Raw genomic sequence first — 17,956 nt, forward strand, 5'->3', positions numbered from 1 at the left:
GGGAAATCATTCTATGTGATGGTGAAAAATGAAAGTCCCTTGGCTTTGAAGCTGTTCTTTAAAGGTATCTCACTTTAATCTTCATTCAAGGGATTTCCTTTCTCAGCCACTCCAAAATTCAGTGTTTGTTATAGGAGTTACTGAAGGTTAAACTTGGCATGAGCATTAGAAGGATTTAAAAGCATAGCATCCTGTAGGAGAAAGAAATAGAGCAATAAAAATCTTAATGATTAATGAATCAATATTATGCCATTTCCTGTATACTAAATTCTTTCATTTACAGTGAAAAATACCTGTCTGTTTACTTCTTATCTTCTGTAAATATCACACCTATTTTTTTTTTACCCCTCCTCTTTCCTCCTCCCTTTGCATCTCCTCCCCTGTGATAGAATCAATTGCATCAGTGGATATTATATAAAGAAAAGTTTTCAGTGGAGTTCACAGTTCACCCACCTTAGCCGCCATGGGGCTAAGAATTGCCAGCCTCTTTATGCTCTGGCTGGCTCTTTCCAACACAAATGAAATAAGAAAAGGTAAGCTCTGGAAATGATATGGTGGTAGATCACTTCCTGGAAAAGAGAGAGGAGAGAATTAATATATTACTGCAAAGGTAGAAGGAGACAGTGTATTTAAATATCGCAGTGGAGTTTTAAGGTGTCTTGAATTTCCTTAGCTTTCAAATACTGAGGCTGCATGGCTCATCCCAACATAGGTAGATAATGTTCTCTTCGGAGAGGTTGATGCCTATATCTACAGCATTAATCTCTTATATGATGTGCTTGGAAAATATTTTCAATATTACTTTTCTTTCCATGTGTTGAGAGTTTCTTACGCATTGCAACTACCTGTCAGAAAGGAAGTACAAAATTTTGTTAGGTTCATTGTTACACAATGAAGAAAGCATATGATTGTGCATTACATGGTTACTTTGGAACAATGTAAATGCTTTCTTCAGAAGTGACTGACATTGGACAAAGCTCATTTTGTCATTCAGGAGATGAATAATCCTTCTCTACAAACTCCAATTTATATGTTATCAACTTTGAAGTGTTGAAATTGAATGCTCGTACTGATAATTATTTTATAGAAATAGGTGATGAATTTTGTGCAGTGTGAGAATTTGGGATATTGATCTTGGTTTGCTGTGTCTTGAGTTTAGCAAAAGGGGGAAAGCAGTATCTTGCATTTTGGATCCTAGTTGTGAGCTGTGGGCAAACCTCTGTGTAGCCTTCATTCTGGGGAGAGAAGAATGCCAGCTTGGTCAGTACCATCATGGCTGGATGCATCTGGTATGATCGATACCATCAAAGTACAGTAACTTTGAGGTACCCACGGTAGTTCTGCTTTCTCAGATTAAACACTGCAAGAAAACCCTGTGGAAGTGAGTGGCAAGTGTGCTCTTGGCAAACTGCCCAAATACGCTCAGCTTCTATGCTCACCTCTAATCTGCAGCATCTTGAGATTTACCATGGCAGGAAAGGGAATAAATTTCAGAGCATCAGCTTTATCTGTTTTTTCTTTTCCTTTTTTTGGCTGCTACTACCACAGTTACTTTCTACCCTATCTTCTGCAGAGAAATCACTAGTTCAGTTAGGAAAACAAAGAATTCTTTAAAAATTCCTGCTATGCACAGATTTTACCTATTTGTCCTCCAGAGTAGTAGTGGCACTTGCTTGACTTCTTAACTGTTTCCTTTCTAGTGCATGTTGCACCAAGGAAGGAAATAACCCTTAGAAATACTAAATACTGCTAATATATCACTGTGATTCAGAATAAATTCATATGTTTGGCAAAGCAACCTCTATTGTACTTATGCTCCAGCTTGTTAGTGGTCAGAGGGTTAAGTTTCTCCACCTCACAGATTTCTTCACCTCAGTGAGGATTGCAGGATATACCCAGGTCCCAGCAATATTTGTTAATGCCTTGTTTTTCATCAGATACTCACATCTCTTCTGCCTAATAGGCAGATACTTGATTAGGCTTGAGATACGGAGTCACCATGCATTTAATTGCAAATGGCTTCTACTGTATACTGCAGCACTTGACTTTTCTTGACTCTAGTTCATTCATTTCACTTTTTTCCTGACTACTTCTTCTTCATAACTTAACAGGAAGGACAAGAAATCACGGACACTATGTCTGCAGCACTTGGGGAAACAACCACTTCAAAACTTTTGATGGAGACATCTATCAATTTCCTGGCATTTGCGAGTATAATTTTGTTTCCGACTGCCAAGAGACTTACAAGGAGTTCTCTGTCCACATTCAGCGTGGTCTGAACAGCAATAACCACCCTGAGATCCAGTATATTCTATTAACAATCAAGGATTTCACGGTGTACCTCCAACCAAAACTGACTGTGGTGGATGGGCGGATGTAAGTACCTTTAGTGTAATACTGCTGGGAAGCTGAAAGCAAGATTGATCTGTCTGTATACCTCTTAAGTTAATAGCTAAAAACATTTCTACAAGCCAAAAAAGTCATTGAAAATCTAGCATAAAAGTTGCTTTGTGGAGGGACTTTACCATGATAAAAATCTGTTCAAAGATAGAAAATAGCATACTGTTTTCCAGGGATCATACCAGAATAACAAAATAATGTGAAGTTACACAAAATGCGTTCTTGCCCCAAACTGAAAAAGCCCCTCACCATGTACTCAGGTCTTAAAAAGAACTCCATGAAAAACATGTTTAGAAATCCTTTAAAAATTGTTTTTCTGGAACCAGGCCTCTTTTTATCTCAAGTATTGTTCATAAAACAATAGATCCTTTCTGAACAGAGGCTTGTAGAACAGGTTTTTGCTGCATGCAGGATTTAGTTTTTGTAGAACTTAATTTCCCATATTGCTCTTTAAATGGGTATGATCCATTTCCATATACAATACTATTTCACACCACTGAAGTGAGACATGCAAAGCTGATAAATCTTTGAATTTGCCTTTTGGTGCCTGATCCGCTGCTTAATTGAATGTTATAGTATTAGAAGAAATAGGAATATTCCATGCTGTTATATCTAAGAGGTAAAAAGCTGCCCAATGTTTTATAATCCTCTCTAAAAACATGATCAAGTAAGGCTTCATTGTGAAGGACAAACAATGCAGCCAGAAGTAGAAATCATGGCCTCTGAGTTCCTGCCTAGTATTTAGATGTGTGAGTCATATGGCCATATTAAAAATACCTGAGGTAAACAGTTGGAAAGATCCCAGTGACAGGAGATAAGGAGATAAAATTCTCCCTGTCAGGACACTAGTTAAGTAGAGACATTCATAGACATATAAATCTTAATAGATAACAATTACCACTGGCAAATCTATAGAAAATGTATGGGTTATTTTGACTGGACTCCAGCGTACACTCCTTTTGTTTGAGTGGACTCAGCCTTTTCAATTTTATAGGATGCGGCTACTTGCCACAATCCCTTTATTGCTGAATGAATTTCAGCAGTGTGACTTGTTCCATAGTGCACCGTAAGACAGATATACACAAATAAGAGAGATGTCTCATGAATTGATTCCTTATCAGACAAAAAAATCTACACTCAGCCTTGTGCAAAATATCCTGTCACATTAACATGCATTACTGTCACCATTAATAAGCTCAGTCCTGCCAGCTGAAAACTACTGGACTAACTACTGAAACAAACTACTGAATTTCTTTTAACATGGTCCCTTCTCTACACATTTTTCTAAAAATTTTGTTGTCAGTCCCCATACCTGCCTGTGTTTTTTGAATTCTCTCTTGAAGTGGAAAATCCGTTCAAAAGAACATTCGTTCTTTCTGAAATGGTTACCAGAGTTTTAAACAGAGAAGCTTCTATTTATGCTGTTATTTCTTTGGTAAAAGTAAATGATTAGTGAGCATTTGAATATCCTGTATTAATACCACAATGATGATGTTGTTGAAGAGATCTGGATATTTTTTTTTGCCTTTTTTTTTCTTTTTTTTTTTTCTTTTTCTTTTTTTTTTTTTTTTAATTAAAGAACCTATGCTTTCAAGGAGCCTTTTGCCACTGAAGTTGCTTTACAACTTAAGGGCAATGAGTTTTCTTGTCAAGTATCAGAGAAGGAGTTTTTTATGCCTCATTAAAACCAGGCATCCTGTGCAGGTAGGATCAGATAGATAGAAATATCAAATACAGAATAGAATAAAACAGAATAGTTCAATTGGAAGGGACGTTCAAAGGTCATCAAGTCTAACAGCATGATCACTTCAGGGCTAACCAAAAATTAAAGCATATCATTAAGGCAGTATCCAAATGCCTCTTCAACACCGACAGGCCTGAAGCCTTGGTTTCTCTAGAGGCTGGTTTATCCATTCATTAGGGTATTTGGCTTATTACAGATATTCGCACCACCCTTTATATTTCTGTACTAATTCAAATCTGTGATTTTTTTTCCTAGAGTCAAAACACCTTACTACAGCTCTGGTTTGCTTATTGAGAGCAGTGACATTTACACCAAGGTTTATGCCAAGTTAGGCCTGATTCTGATATGGAATCAGGAAGATGCACTGATGGTATGTATAATCCATTTCTTTTTAATTAGCATTTCCTGGGTTTAACAGACTACTATAGACTGAACAGAAGTAGAATTTGATGGACTGAACAGAGCTAGAGTATTAGGCTGACTCATCCAACTGGCTCTTAGTGTACCTTATTTTAAAAAGGTAAAGTTCCTTTCTCTGCAATGTGACAGAGGTAGTAGTATGGCATGCAGATAATCTTACTAGTCAAAAGAAAGGGAACAGGAGCTTTCTGAGAAACAGCTAAAGTTTTTGCCGTAACACCTCACAATCTGATCTGCATTTTCCTTTATTTGCCTTTTAAAGGATCACCATCATCAATTTACCTAATTTCCAGCAAGACTTAAATCTTATGCATATAGGGAAAAAAAATATAATTCTTTTCTGTTTTCCCCTTTTCTTTCCATTACCTAGGTGGAGCTGGACAGCAAGTTTAGCAATCAGACATGTGGTCTTTGCGGGGATTACAATGGAATTCCAATCTACAATGAGTTTATCAGTGGAAGTGAGTCATCATACCACACTGACAGTTATCCCACAAGTTAGGCTTATAAACATTGTGTATAGGAGCATCATAAGAGATCAAATTTTACCTCTGATATCTCTGTGTTTGTCCCAAAGTAAGCATTATGCTCCAGTGCTGCATTCCTGATCTAAGCCTGCTTTATTCCAGGTTCATCATCTTTTTCTCTTCTCTGCTGGCCTTCTTTTCTTGTTACCTGTTTAAATTTTTAAGGACACTTCAAATAGAGATAATTCAGAACAGAGATCCACATTTGACAGACCTAGTTTGTATTATAGTAACTGCTTTTCTTAATCAGTAGAGTCACAGGAATCAGATGTTCCTTGTCAATTTTTTGGTCTTAGCAAAACCTCTTGTTAATTTTTTCTCACAGTTGCAAGCTACAATGCAATTACCTATGGGAATTTACAGAAGATCAGCAAACCCAATGACAAATGTGAAGACCCCGATGAAACTCTGGCTCTTCCAAGCTGTAATGAGCATGTGAGTAATCCTATTTGTGACCTTTGCTTTCATGGGCACATGGAGACATCCTGGCACTATGGAGAGTTTGTGAATGAGGAGATGGGACATTCCAGGGCAAATGGTTTCTTCTTCCTTGCTTGAGTAATTGTTGCTGTTCAGGAGAAATTTTTTTTTTTTTGACCAGGAAAGGAAGTGTCTAGGAGGTCAGGTGCTTACAAATCTCTTAAATAATTTTACTCTTCCTCCTTAGCGTGATGAGTGTGAGAGGCTGCTGACCTCCTCTGCATTTGATGACTGTCAGTCACGCCTTAATTTGGAAATGTACATCCAAGCCTGCATGCAGGACAAGTGTGCATGTAATAGAAATGAGGACTCCTTCTGCCTCTGCAGCACCATCTCGGAGTATTCTCGTCAGTGTTCGCATGCAGGTGGCCGGCCGGGTGAATGGAGGACACAGTCCTTTTGCTGTAAGCAGCTATATCAATTTTACAAAAACAAATGTCTCATGAATAGCACTGTGAAACATTTAAATTAATTTCTCCTCTACAAAGTTATAGCCATACACAATGAATTGAATAACAGTAGTGCAATAAACTAAATACTATGGTTTTGCTGTTTTCTTCTTCTATTACCTTTATTATAAAGAAATCATTTTCAGCAGTAGAAATTCTGTTCCCATTAAAAAGCTCAAGATCTGATACTGTAGGTGAGAGAGATAACTTGATTTATTCAAGACTGAAATGAGAAAATAAAAAAGGCAGGGATAGCAATTCAGAAACAAGCATTAAACATGCTTTGCAAAATGGAGGCTGTCTTGGGACACCACCAGCTTGAGGGGAGTGGGTCATATGATCCGTATTTTTTTGAGGAATAATGTACTGCTCACTCAAGTAACTGGTGGTGTCTTTCTCATTTTTTCAGCCAAGACCTGTCCTGGCAACATGATCTATAGAGAAAGTGGCTCACCCTGCATGGATACTTGCTCACACTTGGAGATCAGCAGCCTTTGTGAGGAGCACTACATGGATGGTTGTTTCTGCCCTGAAGGCAAGTGTATTTCTAGTTCCTGTATGTGCATGCGTATGTATTATTTTTACTTATCTTTGTATTAGAAAGCAAAACAAGAAAACAAACTAGGAGCTCTAGCAAAGGAGGTAAAATTAAAATATTAAATTGTATCTTAAAATTATTATTGCAAGTCATTATTTTGAGTTATATTCTAGGACTTGTTGTCAAATTTAGAAAAAAAAAATTACAATGACAGTATAGGTTGTATGCCAGAAAGTCTGAAAAGCTGAAGAGGTAAAATTTTTAGATTGTTATTTGATATTTTTATTAATCTGTTCATTTGTATATAGTTGTGCAAATGGCTAGGCTAAGATTTTCAAAGCTGGATGAAAGTGTTTTCCATAGGTCTTAGATTACAAAAAATCAGAAACACTTTTCTTCAGTTTTGCTAACCTCAGCCTCTGTTTTCTGTGCCAAGTTGAGAATGTCCCCACTCTCAGATTTTCTTCTTTGCAGAAATTACTCATTTCAGAATGAGCTGTAATGGTTTGTTTAAATGTTGTGCTTTATAGGAACTGTGTATGATGATATTACTGAAAAAGGCTGCATACCTGTTAGCCAGTGCCACTGCAGACTCCATGGAAAGGGATATTCCCCTGGAGAAAGCATTACCAATGAATGTGAAGAATGGTAAAGATCATGGTTATACACATTTTTTCAAATGATTGTATATGGGTCTGTCCTTTTCAATATTCCAATTAGTTGTAAAATTGCTGGAAACATTCTGAACTTATGTGTATGTTGACGGTCTATACGGCCAGTTTTCTGAAAAAGTTGTCTTGTATCTATAGCTTATGAGAGGGGGAAATCTTAAGGAAATGTTCAAATAAACAGTTTTAAAACACCTGGGGATGTGTTGCTGTTTGCTAGCTATAAAGATGCTTTCAGTGCTCTCAGCTGCTACAATACCAACATGCATTTCTGGATTATTTATTTCTCTGTTTATAGCACCTGTGATTCAGGCAGATGGACATGCAAAGATTTACCCTGTCCAGGCACGTGTTCAGTGGAAGGAGGTTCCCATATTACTACCTTTGATGGGAAGAAATATACCTTCCATGGAGACTGTTACTATGTGTTGGCCAAGGTACTGTGTACAGTAAGGCTTTACTCTCATAGAGTAAAGGCAAGTAAGTGTCTGCACACTCATGTAACAGCTGTAAATTGTTTTATTCCACTTTTATGGGATGAGGGAAGAAGAAATGCTAAAAGACTCAGTGAAGATTTCAGGATGGGCTATAACAGCCCCATGGGAGGACTCGGACCCTTGCTGCAATGGGTGGCTTACTTAGCAGAATACATATGCTGTAATTACCCAGCGGAGTCCTTCATGTATTAAAAAAAATCAAAGCAGCATGCTGGCTACCCGGATAGGTATAGTGCAAAAAATTGGCAGTTGTCAGGATTAAAATGTCTCAGCCAGATCTTTATAGCTGCTTCTGTGTTTGAGTGTCAAAACCAGCTAGGGAAAAGGGCTTGGCAGCTATTTCATTCATTTGTCCCTAAAATATCTAGTGCCTGTTTTTCCAGAGAATGACAAAGATCTTGTTGAACTAGAAACCATACCACTGTTGTTTTGTTGTTGTTGCTTGTTTGTTTTTCTGAAAGTATTCCTCATCTTATGGAGATAGCTATAAAACCTCAGTTTTAGCACTAAGTTCCACAGTAATCATTACTGTGACTGATGAGTTTAGTCATTGTTTTGGAAATCATCTTGTATGTGAGATGTTTGATTGGACATTTATTTCCCTGTCATTGTAGGGTACTGTAAATGATACTCATGCCCTCCTGGCAGAGCTGGCTCCTTGTGGCTCGACAGATGGACAGACCTGTTTGAAGACTGTTGTGCTGTTAGTAGATGCCAAAAAAAATGTAAGTGTTGCATGGGTTCTCCTGAATGTTTTGAAAATTAGCATATTTCCTATACTGTGGAGCAATAACCAACTCTTTTTGTTACTGCCATGGATTATTGTAGGCAAGTGTAACTGAAACACTGAACAGCGAGACCAAGCTTCGCTCATATTATACAGGCCCATTTGCACTTTAATTTTAAGACAGATTCTTCCTGTCCTAGATTTCAAGTTCTAGCCACGGTCTAAATGTGCAAAATGTTGGCTCTTCTCTCTCCCCTCATATAAAGTTGTTATCAATTTATGTTCCTCTTAGTACCTGGAACCTCATTGATCCTATTTGCTTTGGTACAGGTGGTGGTTTTCAAATCAGATGGCAGCGTGTTACTGAATGAGATGACAGTGAATGTGCCTCATGTATCAGGTAAGGGATACAGCCTTAAGTGTTGTCACACAGCTTACTACTCATCTAGGGTTGTAATTTTTTCAGAGACAAAAGTTGGAGAGAGGCATGTGAAATATGTTTAAATGTTGAAAAAAGAACTGAATGTGTTCTGAATGATTTTGAGGTGAATGTGATTTGATAGTTGTCACTGAAAATTTCATGGACAGATTCAATATGTATGCAGAGATTTACTAAAAAAAAATGTCCCTTAACTTTCTTCATACAGCTTGAATATATTTTGGTATATAACTTGGGAAGAGGAATTGTCATGGCTTAAACTTAAAGTAGACAATTAATTTACTTATAAAGAGCAGCATTTAGCACTTTAAAAGTCTGGGTATGTGGTGTTGGAATGTCCCAGCTCTCAGTCATCATAAGGCTTAGGCATGTGGACCCCATCCCACCACTTCCCCATGCCCTTTTGTCTGTGGAAAGAAAGCCTGGCACAAGATAACTGCCATATTTTATGATCAACCAAGGCAGGAAAGAGAGATGTGCTATGTAGCGCCCTTTTATCTTCCTAGCTCACTTGAGACACCAACATATTTTTATATAATCAGTGGACATAGACACTTCCAGAGACTGACTCAGATGACCTAATTTAGGACCCTAACTTCTGGTGGGATGTAATTATCAAACAGCAGCTGTGAGGTCCTGGAGTAACTTCTGAAAGCAATTTAGAACTTCTCTTTATCACTCCTTTTTATATATGCTCAGGCAGCACAATGACACAGTATGTGTTGCTTCTTATTTACCAGCCTATCTGCAGATGATAAAATACTTGCAAGGAAGTAATTCTATATCTGAAAGGACAAGCATTCCTGGGAAGAGACAGTTGTGAATATTTTATTTATAAACAATTACAGTGTCTAGCTGAAAGTTTAGAGAAATTAAACTGTTCTAGGCAATAAAGTAGACCATCTAATAAATGGATTAAATAGATAAATATAGCATATAATAATTGATTTGCTATAAGAAATTATTTATCAGGAATTAGGAAGCCAAGTTCCTCTACTATGCTGATTTTATACATAATTCTTCTGGGTTTTCTGTAATGGCTTGATTATGTTATATTGTCTGTGTAAAATATAAGAAAATCCAGAGCCTTTTTTTTCAAGTACCTTGTGACTAAAACAGCATTTAGAATTAAGTGGTTTTATTTTGATAATATTATTGTGTGTGCAGTTTTTAAAATAGGGCAAAGCAGTCTTACCCCACTGGATCAGGGCATAAGTGGATTGCTAGCTGAACAATGACATTCTCTTGGATAGTATTGCATGTTGCAGGGGCTTGTTATATATTGCATATTATAGGGTTTATAATATTGCATATTATGCAGCTTTAATTTCCTTTCCAGAAGTATGCAGCAACAGCTTATGAGAGAATTTGACTGGAAGGACAACTGGTCTATATCTTTCCCATATTTTGCTCAGGAAAGAGTATCTAAGATTTTATTAGCAGCAGTATATAGCTTTGTATCTCTTGTAGAGACACATCCATTACTCAGTGCATACAGCAGTGATGGGATAATACTTTCTCAAAAAATCTCTTCCTTTACAGATTTCTCATCATAAATGAGTTTGTATTGAATCTGCCTTTCAGAAAATCTGAACTTGGTTCTGATCTTAGGGCTGAGTCATTTTAGGTGATTAACTCGTTAAGTTAGTAAGTCTGTTGTATCTAGCTGGCCAATGACAATGATTTTTACAGGAAAAAAAATGATTCTGATCATGTTCTCTGGAGTTTTTATGATATCTCAGAAGCTAGTAAGAAATGTTTCTTTCAGCAACCTATGTGTGCTTACTACACAGTTCATGTTTTGTTTTTCAGCCAGCTTCTCAGTTTTCAAGCCATCTTCCTACTACCTCATTGTACAAACTTCTTTTGGGCTTCAACTGCAGATCCAGTTGTTTCCGATCATGCAGCTGTTTGTGACTGTTGATCAATCAGTCCAAGGAAATCTTCAAGGTGAGTGTCCACTCAAATGGGAAGCAAAGCCATGCTGTTCCACAGCTGAATAGTCCTATATTCTTTACATGGGTGGTAAATCATAGAATTGTAGAATGGTTTAGGTTGAAAGGGGCCTTAAAAATCACTTAGTTGCCACACCCCTGCCACGGGCAGGGATACCTCCCAATAGATCAGCTTGCCCAAAGCTCCATGCAGCCCAGCCTTAAACACCTTTAGGGATGAGGCATCCACAGGTTCCCTGGGCACCCTCTTCCAGTGCCTCACCACCCTCATAATGAATAATTTCTTCCTAATATCCAATCTGAATCTACTCTCTTTTAGTTTAAAACCATTTTTCAGTTTAAAACTGCTACTACCCCTTGTCCTGTCATGCTATTTATTGAATTCAGAAGAGTCAAGACAGAAACCAGAATACTAGAAAAGAATTGACTCAAGCAAACTAGAAATATGTTATTATTTCATACTGAATTTCACTTATCATTCCTGTGCCAGTGAATGAAAGTTTCTTAGAATATTCCTTATTTCTTTATTCAGTTTAATCTATCCACCAAATTTAAACTATCCACCAAACCAGGAACTCAGTAGACTTTGTGGTTTTAAATTCACCAAAAAGCATTTAAAAAACACAGATTTTGGGGGTGATCTCCTGAGGCAGAGATATCTTTAAGAAGATTATTCTTCTCAGAGATTTAACATTTAAAACAGAGCTCCTAAATTTTGAGTACTTACAGTATGCATTAATACTGAGGTAGAAGAATCAGCTGTATGAGCTTCTGTCTCCAGTGTTTGAGATTGGTTGTCCCTTTTCCTTTGACCTTTCAGAATGAGAATGAGTAATAACTAGGGAAAATGTTTCCTTTTTCAACAGGTCTTTGTGGAAATTTTAACGGAATGGAAGGTGATGACTTTAAAACAACCAGTGGGTTGGTAGAAGCTACAGGATCTGCCTTTGCTAACACATGGAAAGCTCAGTCTGTCTGTGCAGACCAGGCAGAAAGACTGGAAGATCCCTGCAGTCTCAGCATTGAAAGTGGTAAGCACACTAATGTCAGATGGTTGGCTCCTGCCAGGAAGAGCAGCCTGCAGCAGGCATGTAGGCATGCTGCATTGTGGCATTGATGTGTTTTAGAGGACCATTAAATTAATAATTAATTTTTGCAAGTATGTATACATAACAGCACTGATTTCACAACAAATTGGAATGAAAGTTTAAGGAGAGTGGTAGAGGAATCCTGAGCTGGAAGACAGGGAAGCAATGACATTAATTTATATTACCTGCAAGGGCATCACGTAATTTCTAGTATTATTTCTTATTATATTCAACTTAGCTTTATGGTCCCCAGATGGAAAGGGCTGTCATGATTCTATGTAGACAACTTGCAAGCAGCAAGATTATTTATTTTGTGATTGTGTGTCTACTGCTAGATAACTGAATCATAGAACAGAAATACATCTGCAGTGGCTGCATGTAGTTTCTCCACTCCCCAGAATGTTTGTATTGTTGCATTGCATTTATTGATGTGACAGCACGAGGAAGATAAGTGAATGTAATGAATATGATTATGTAATGTCATTTTCCTCCTTTTTTTTTTTGCAGCAAATTATGCTGAGCATTGGTGTTCTTTGCTGAAAAACTCAGAGGGCCCTTTTGCAAGATGTCACTCAGTCATTGATCCTTCAGAATACTATAAGGTATTGCAATCTTGCACTCTTTTTAGTAGTGCTTTATTTCAGGTGGATGATACAGACATCATTGCTCAAATGTTTTAAACATTACTGAATGGCTTGGCCGTAAGAGCTGGTGAAGTTTTTGCAGTAATTAACTGAGGCAGCATAGTGTGTATTCAAAGTATTTTCTATAACAAGATTCTCATGGTGTGCTCCGTTAGAAAAGGGTAACTTTATTCTTCTGCTTTATTTATGATTTGTATTTAATGTACAATTTTAGTGGATTGGATTTCTGAACTGGAAAGAAAATTCAACAGATGCAGGTATATACAGAAGTGTAATTGAAGGTTACCTGAGCAAAAAAGAAGAAATTCCTAAGTCTTAACATATACTTGGAACTCAATCTGAGCTCAAATTTTGTGAAGATCTTCATTAATCTTTGCCATTATGATTTTTTGTAGTTGTGGATCTCTGGCTTTCTAAGTTGTAACCAAGAAAGAGTGGTATCAAAATCCTTTATGGAAGGTGTTGTTAGGGAGCTGGCTGCTTTTTAAAGATTGAAGAGGCTTTGCTTAGGTTAGGATAAGCATACAAACATTTTTATTCTGGATGAAATGAAGCAGCACTTTCAGTCCCTGAGATTTGTCCATTCCATCTATTGTTTGCTGATCATGAGAATTAATAAAAATGACATGAGAGAAAGGGTGCAGAATATTTCATAGCAACTGAATTGGAATAGCTAATTGTTCTCCTATGGGCTTATTGACCCCTTCATTCCTTCTTCAGAGATGTAAATATGACACCTGCCTCTGCAAGGACAATGAAGAATGCTTGTGTGCTGCCCTGTCCTCTTACTCAAGAGCCTGTGCTTTCAAAGGGATCATACTGGGAGGCTGGAGACAAGGCATCTGCAGTAAGTAGTGGAACTGTAATCCCCATGAAATTAATTAGCCACCAGAAATGAGTAGGTTTTTTCTGAGTTTGGTTGTCAATGATCTTAATGTTAACAGATGTGGAGTATTTTAGAAATGACTAATGGAATGAAAATAGACAATGCTTATAGTGCTATGCTATATGTTCAATGCTATGTTCTTTAGATCTCATTTGTTTATGACACACGTTTCAAACTCAGAAAGCAGTATTTTTCACTTTCACCTTCTTTCCCGACTTGAATCTTTGACTAAGGGAGTCCCAGCCATCGTGGCTTTTATGTTGTCTTTGCCTATCAGTGTCTTTTTTTTTATCATTGCCTTTCCTTTTAATCAACAGTATAGCATTGTTGGGAATAAGAGTTTGTTATAACATGTTCTCTCTCTGTTTATCTGTATGTGAAACATATGGCTATGAAAGTACCAACTATTAGTAGCAGTTAAAATGAAATCTTCAACTGATAAATAAAATTAGGCTTGCACTTCTCATGAGTTATGATATTTTTCACTTTAGTAAAATCTAAGGGAGTATTTTTACCATTAGTTGCTGCACAGCCAAAGAAACCAAAATAGAAACATGAAGATTAAATTGTCTATTCTGCATTTGTTGTATATCAGTTTGCTACTTTCCTTCCAGCTGGTGAACTGTCTACCTGCCCAGGAAATCAAATCTTCCTTTACAATCTTACAATGTGTCAGCAAACCTGTCGTTCCATTGCTGATGGTGAAAAGCACTGCTTGCAAGACTTTGCTCCTGTGGATGGCTGTGGCTGCCCAGATAATACATACTTGGATAACCAGGATACATGTGTGCCTGTCTCCAAATGCCCGTGTTATTACAAGGGGTCATACCTGGAACCAGGGGAATATGTCAGAAAAGATGGAGAGCGTTGGTATGTTTCATTGTAGCTTCTCATTCATGGGGATAAAAGCCCTTTTTAAATTTACGTATTAAGTGTAACCAATTAGGCTACTAATGGTGCTTTAATGAACATTTATAATGTTTCACACCATCTTCATGCTGAGCAAAATATCTTCCTGTTGCAATGTAATTCTTTAATAAGAGATGTACAGCTTTTGTCTGGAGTTGTGACTACCAGCCTTCACAAGTAATGTGCCCCTGAAGTTGCCCTGTCATTAGGATTTTGTTAAACAAAGGGAAAAAATAAGGTAATAAAAGGCCAGCTATTATGTTTTTTTTTTTTTTTTTTTTATATTTTCTGACAGAAACTGATTGCTCATGTTTTCCACTGGAGGAAGGTCCACTTGATAGGTATTTTAGGTATTTGCTATACCATAGACTTTTGAAAGCAGTTTTCATGAGTCTAGTGGTTTTTATCATGAACACTCTGACAACTGTTTGCTGCAAACATAAGTGCAAACTCTGAAATACTTCCTTCTCTCCCAAGGGAGGACTGAACTGGGAGAAGTGTACAGGCCAACAGATTTACAGCATATGACATGAATGGGCACGAAAATTCATTGTGTATGCTTTGATTTAAATGATCATTACTATCTCTTTACTGAGTTATTATGAGGCATAGTATTAAGGATTAATAGATTAACATTCATTCATTAAAACGTAATATTTCTGTGCATTATGACTAAAATCTCCCCACACCTTTTCCCCAAGTGAATATTCATAAGTGCACCTTAATAGTTTACCTTGAAATATCAGTAGAAATTATTCATGATGTCTATGATACATACTTTCTTTTTTTATTTTAAAATCCTTAAATTTAAATTAAAGATACTGAGATTACATATTTCTGAATTTGTCTTATTTTAATTCTTTCCCAGTGTTTGCCGAAATGCAAAGGTCCAGTGTACTTCAGTGTTCATGAGAATGAAAAGTAAGTGGCATTCAGTAAAGAACAAAAACAAAAACAAACAACCCAAGCCTCCTAGCCCCACAATGTACTTTCAACTTGAATCCTCCATTTATTTTGCTTGTTTTTTTTTTTTTTTTTTTTCTCTTTCTGGAAAAGAGTTACACATTTTCACTTTGTTCTGTCTTCTCTGAGTCTCTTTTTTTTCGTAAGGATAGACATTCTTTGGGGTTTCTGTCTCAGTGACTACCACCCTTCACACACATTTCTTTTGCCTTTTCTCAGTTAACCTAAACCAAAAATGTACCTTTCAGGTATAACAGAATGCCCTTCTAACAAAACGTACTTTGACTGCAACACCTCCCCGAACTGGTCTTCACAAACGCCTATACAACTTCGCTGTGGTACTCCTCAAACCGATCATGTATGTGCTTACTTTTTCTCCACGCCATCTTCTTTATACTCTATTTTATAAATGACACAGTGCAACACTGAATTTCAGAGAAAGTAATTGTAACTAAAATTTTTTGTTTCCCTTTCTTATTTATCTTCCTTTATTTTTCCACAGTGATTTTAATCTGTTGCCAAAGTAATATTGATTCTACTCTTGTTTAGCCTCTCATTTTTGTTTTCATTAAGTATTCTGTAGAGATGTACCTCCCAGGCAAATACAATTCAAGTTCTCAGACAATCAAACTAGAGAATGAAAAATGTTAGGAACCTAGAAAGAAAAATTGTTTAAAAAACATTTTGTTTAATGTTTTGTTTAATTGTTTGTAATGTTTTGTTTAATTGTTTAAAAACAAATAAATGTGAGGCTTGTTTGTACCAGAGTGAAGTGAAGAAAAAAAAGTGGAAGAAAAATTTAATACTTTTTAATAAGGTAGCAATTTCTCCTTCTATTCCTCAGTACCAAGCAGAGTGTGTCTCAGGCTGTGTGTGTCCTGAAGGTTTGTTTGATGATGGCAGAGGGGGCTGCGTTAAGGAAGAAGACTGCCCATGTTTTCATAACAATGAGTGGTATAATCATGGACGGAGCATAGCAGTGGACTGCAACACCTGGTAAGTTGTTATTTTGTGTTCTCTTCTAGAATATATTCCACTTGTTAACTGAAAGTCATGTCTAGGCTTAAGTACTATAGTAGCTATGATAGCTGCAAGTATATAGTCTTTATTTTCTGACATACTTTTTGCTGTCTGTTCAGTACAGAGATTGTACTGAAAATACTGGGGTAACTAGCTACTTCTGTTTTCAGTAGGCATCTCTTATGGGGGGAAGTGCACTCATTTTTTAGGCATAATTACTAACCGATCTAAAAAAAGTATCTAGTCAGAGCTAAAAAACGTTATAAACTTAAAAATAGGCTAAACTATTGAAGCTGAGACTTATGACACTCAGTAAAACCAAAGTGGGTATTGTGAAATTGTATCAGGTAGCTGCTTGGTTTGTTCTGCAGTTTTCCAAAGAACACACTGATGGTGAGATCTGAAAAGTCAACTTTTCTGCTCTCTTCTAGTACCTGTCAGAAAGGAGTCTGGAGCTGCACTGAAACAACGTGCTATGGGACTTGTATGATCTATGGCAGTGGCCACTATATCACATTTGATGGAAAATTCTATGACTTTGATGGGAGTTGTGAATATGTGGCTACTCAGGTAATGCTCATCTGCACTGAACTGGCATCTTGCAGTGCCTTCCAATTGCCTTGAAGATCTCATTTCATTTTTGGTTTTGCCATTTCTTATTGGCTGTCATCACTGTTTTGAGATGTGTGCAGATTATGCCAAAATAAATTTTTAGCGCAGGCAAGCTGTGTGAATGTTTTCTTCTAATACAGTGTACATAAATTGTATGTAAGAGGAGTAGTTTATAGTGAGACCTAACAGCTCATCATCATCATAATCTGAAATAAGTGAAAATCCTGAGTTTACAAAACAAAAATATTTTTTATTTAAAGGTAATTGCTTATTTTGTTTCATTGCACTACTTCTTTCCCAGGTCAATCATGAGACTCTGCATGCTGTATTTATGCTCAAACATATACACATATATTTTTGTATACATAAAATGTGTTTGTTAGTGCATCTGTAAAAATATAGGTATGTAGGTTCTTTATATATGTAGTAGGAACAATTTATACATTGTGGAGATTTAAGTGTTTGCAATTATTGTTAGATCGAAATAAAAATTAAATATCCTACTCAATTTTCTTATGCTCATTTATTTCCTTTCCCATAGGATTACTGTGGTGACAAAAATTCTGTCGGCTCGTTCAGTATCATCACAGAGAATGTCCCTTGTGGAACTACAGGTGTCACTTGCTCAAAGGCTATTAAAATGTTTCTGGGGGTGAGTAGTGATATTCATGAGTGTATATCAATATTCAAGTATTTCAAAAAAAAGTAATGCTTTGAATATATACAGATACAAAGCCACATCTAGTCACTAAAGACAGCTGTAATAAATAAAGGTTAGAAACCCTATCAAATGTGTAAAGGTATAGATTCTTAGGTACTGAAATCTTTTCTAGTTATCTCAAGGAAAGGTGCTACACCACTTTCTGTCATCCTGGAAAGTCATTCAACAGTCTTTGAGTTCTTAGTTTCAGACTAAGTTACAAGTCAGTACTGTCACAAATGTCTAATATTTCATCTCATCAGTAAAGTTTTATAATATTTCTCATCTTT

The 17,956-nt window shown here is 36.7% G+C and overlaps 1 protein-coding gene across 1 annotated transcript in view; it reads left to right on the plus strand.

Annotated features, from left to right (window-relative positions):
- Window positions 1-463: 463 nt before the first annotated feature.
- MUC2 (mucin 2, oligomeric mucus/gel-forming) overlaps window positions 464-17,956 on the plus strand; it is a 67,229-nt gene continuing 49,736 nt past the window's right edge. Inside the window, exons 1-21 of the mRNA XM_035327571.1 lie at window positions 464-533; window positions 2,112-2,376; window positions 4,400-4,514; window positions 4,935-5,025; window positions 5,417-5,526; window positions 5,759-5,975; window positions 6,430-6,555; window positions 7,089-7,206; window positions 7,525-7,663; window positions 8,338-8,448; window positions 8,781-8,850; window positions 10,702-10,839; window positions 11,711-11,875; window positions 12,440-12,534; window positions 13,297-13,423; window positions 14,077-14,332; window positions 15,240-15,292; window positions 15,583-15,692; window positions 16,179-16,330; window positions 16,786-16,924; window positions 17,508-17,618. Coding sequence (XP_035183462.1) covers window positions 464-533; window positions 2,112-2,376; window positions 4,400-4,514; window positions 4,935-5,025; window positions 5,417-5,526; window positions 5,759-5,975; window positions 6,430-6,555; window positions 7,089-7,206; window positions 7,525-7,663; window positions 8,338-8,448; window positions 8,781-8,850; window positions 10,702-10,839; window positions 11,711-11,875; window positions 12,440-12,534; window positions 13,297-13,423; window positions 14,077-14,332; window positions 15,240-15,292; window positions 15,583-15,692; window positions 16,179-16,330; window positions 16,786-16,924; window positions 17,508-17,618 — 2,778 coding nt within the window. The remainder of the gene's footprint in view (window positions 534-2,111; window positions 2,377-4,399; window positions 4,515-4,934; window positions 5,026-5,416; window positions 5,527-5,758; window positions 5,976-6,429; window positions 6,556-7,088; window positions 7,207-7,524; window positions 7,664-8,337; window positions 8,449-8,780; window positions 8,851-10,701; window positions 10,840-11,710; window positions 11,876-12,439; window positions 12,535-13,296; window positions 13,424-14,076; window positions 14,333-15,239; window positions 15,293-15,582; window positions 15,693-16,178; window positions 16,331-16,785; window positions 16,925-17,507; window positions 17,619-17,956) is intronic.

Source organism: Oxyura jamaicensis, chromosome 5, assembly GCF_011077185.1.
Source record: "Oxyura jamaicensis isolate SHBP4307 breed ruddy duck chromosome 5, BPBGC_Ojam_1.0, whole genome shotgun sequence".
In the NCBI taxonomy this organism is placed as follows: Eukaryota; Metazoa; Chordata; class Aves; order Anseriformes; family Anatidae; genus Oxyura; species Oxyura jamaicensis.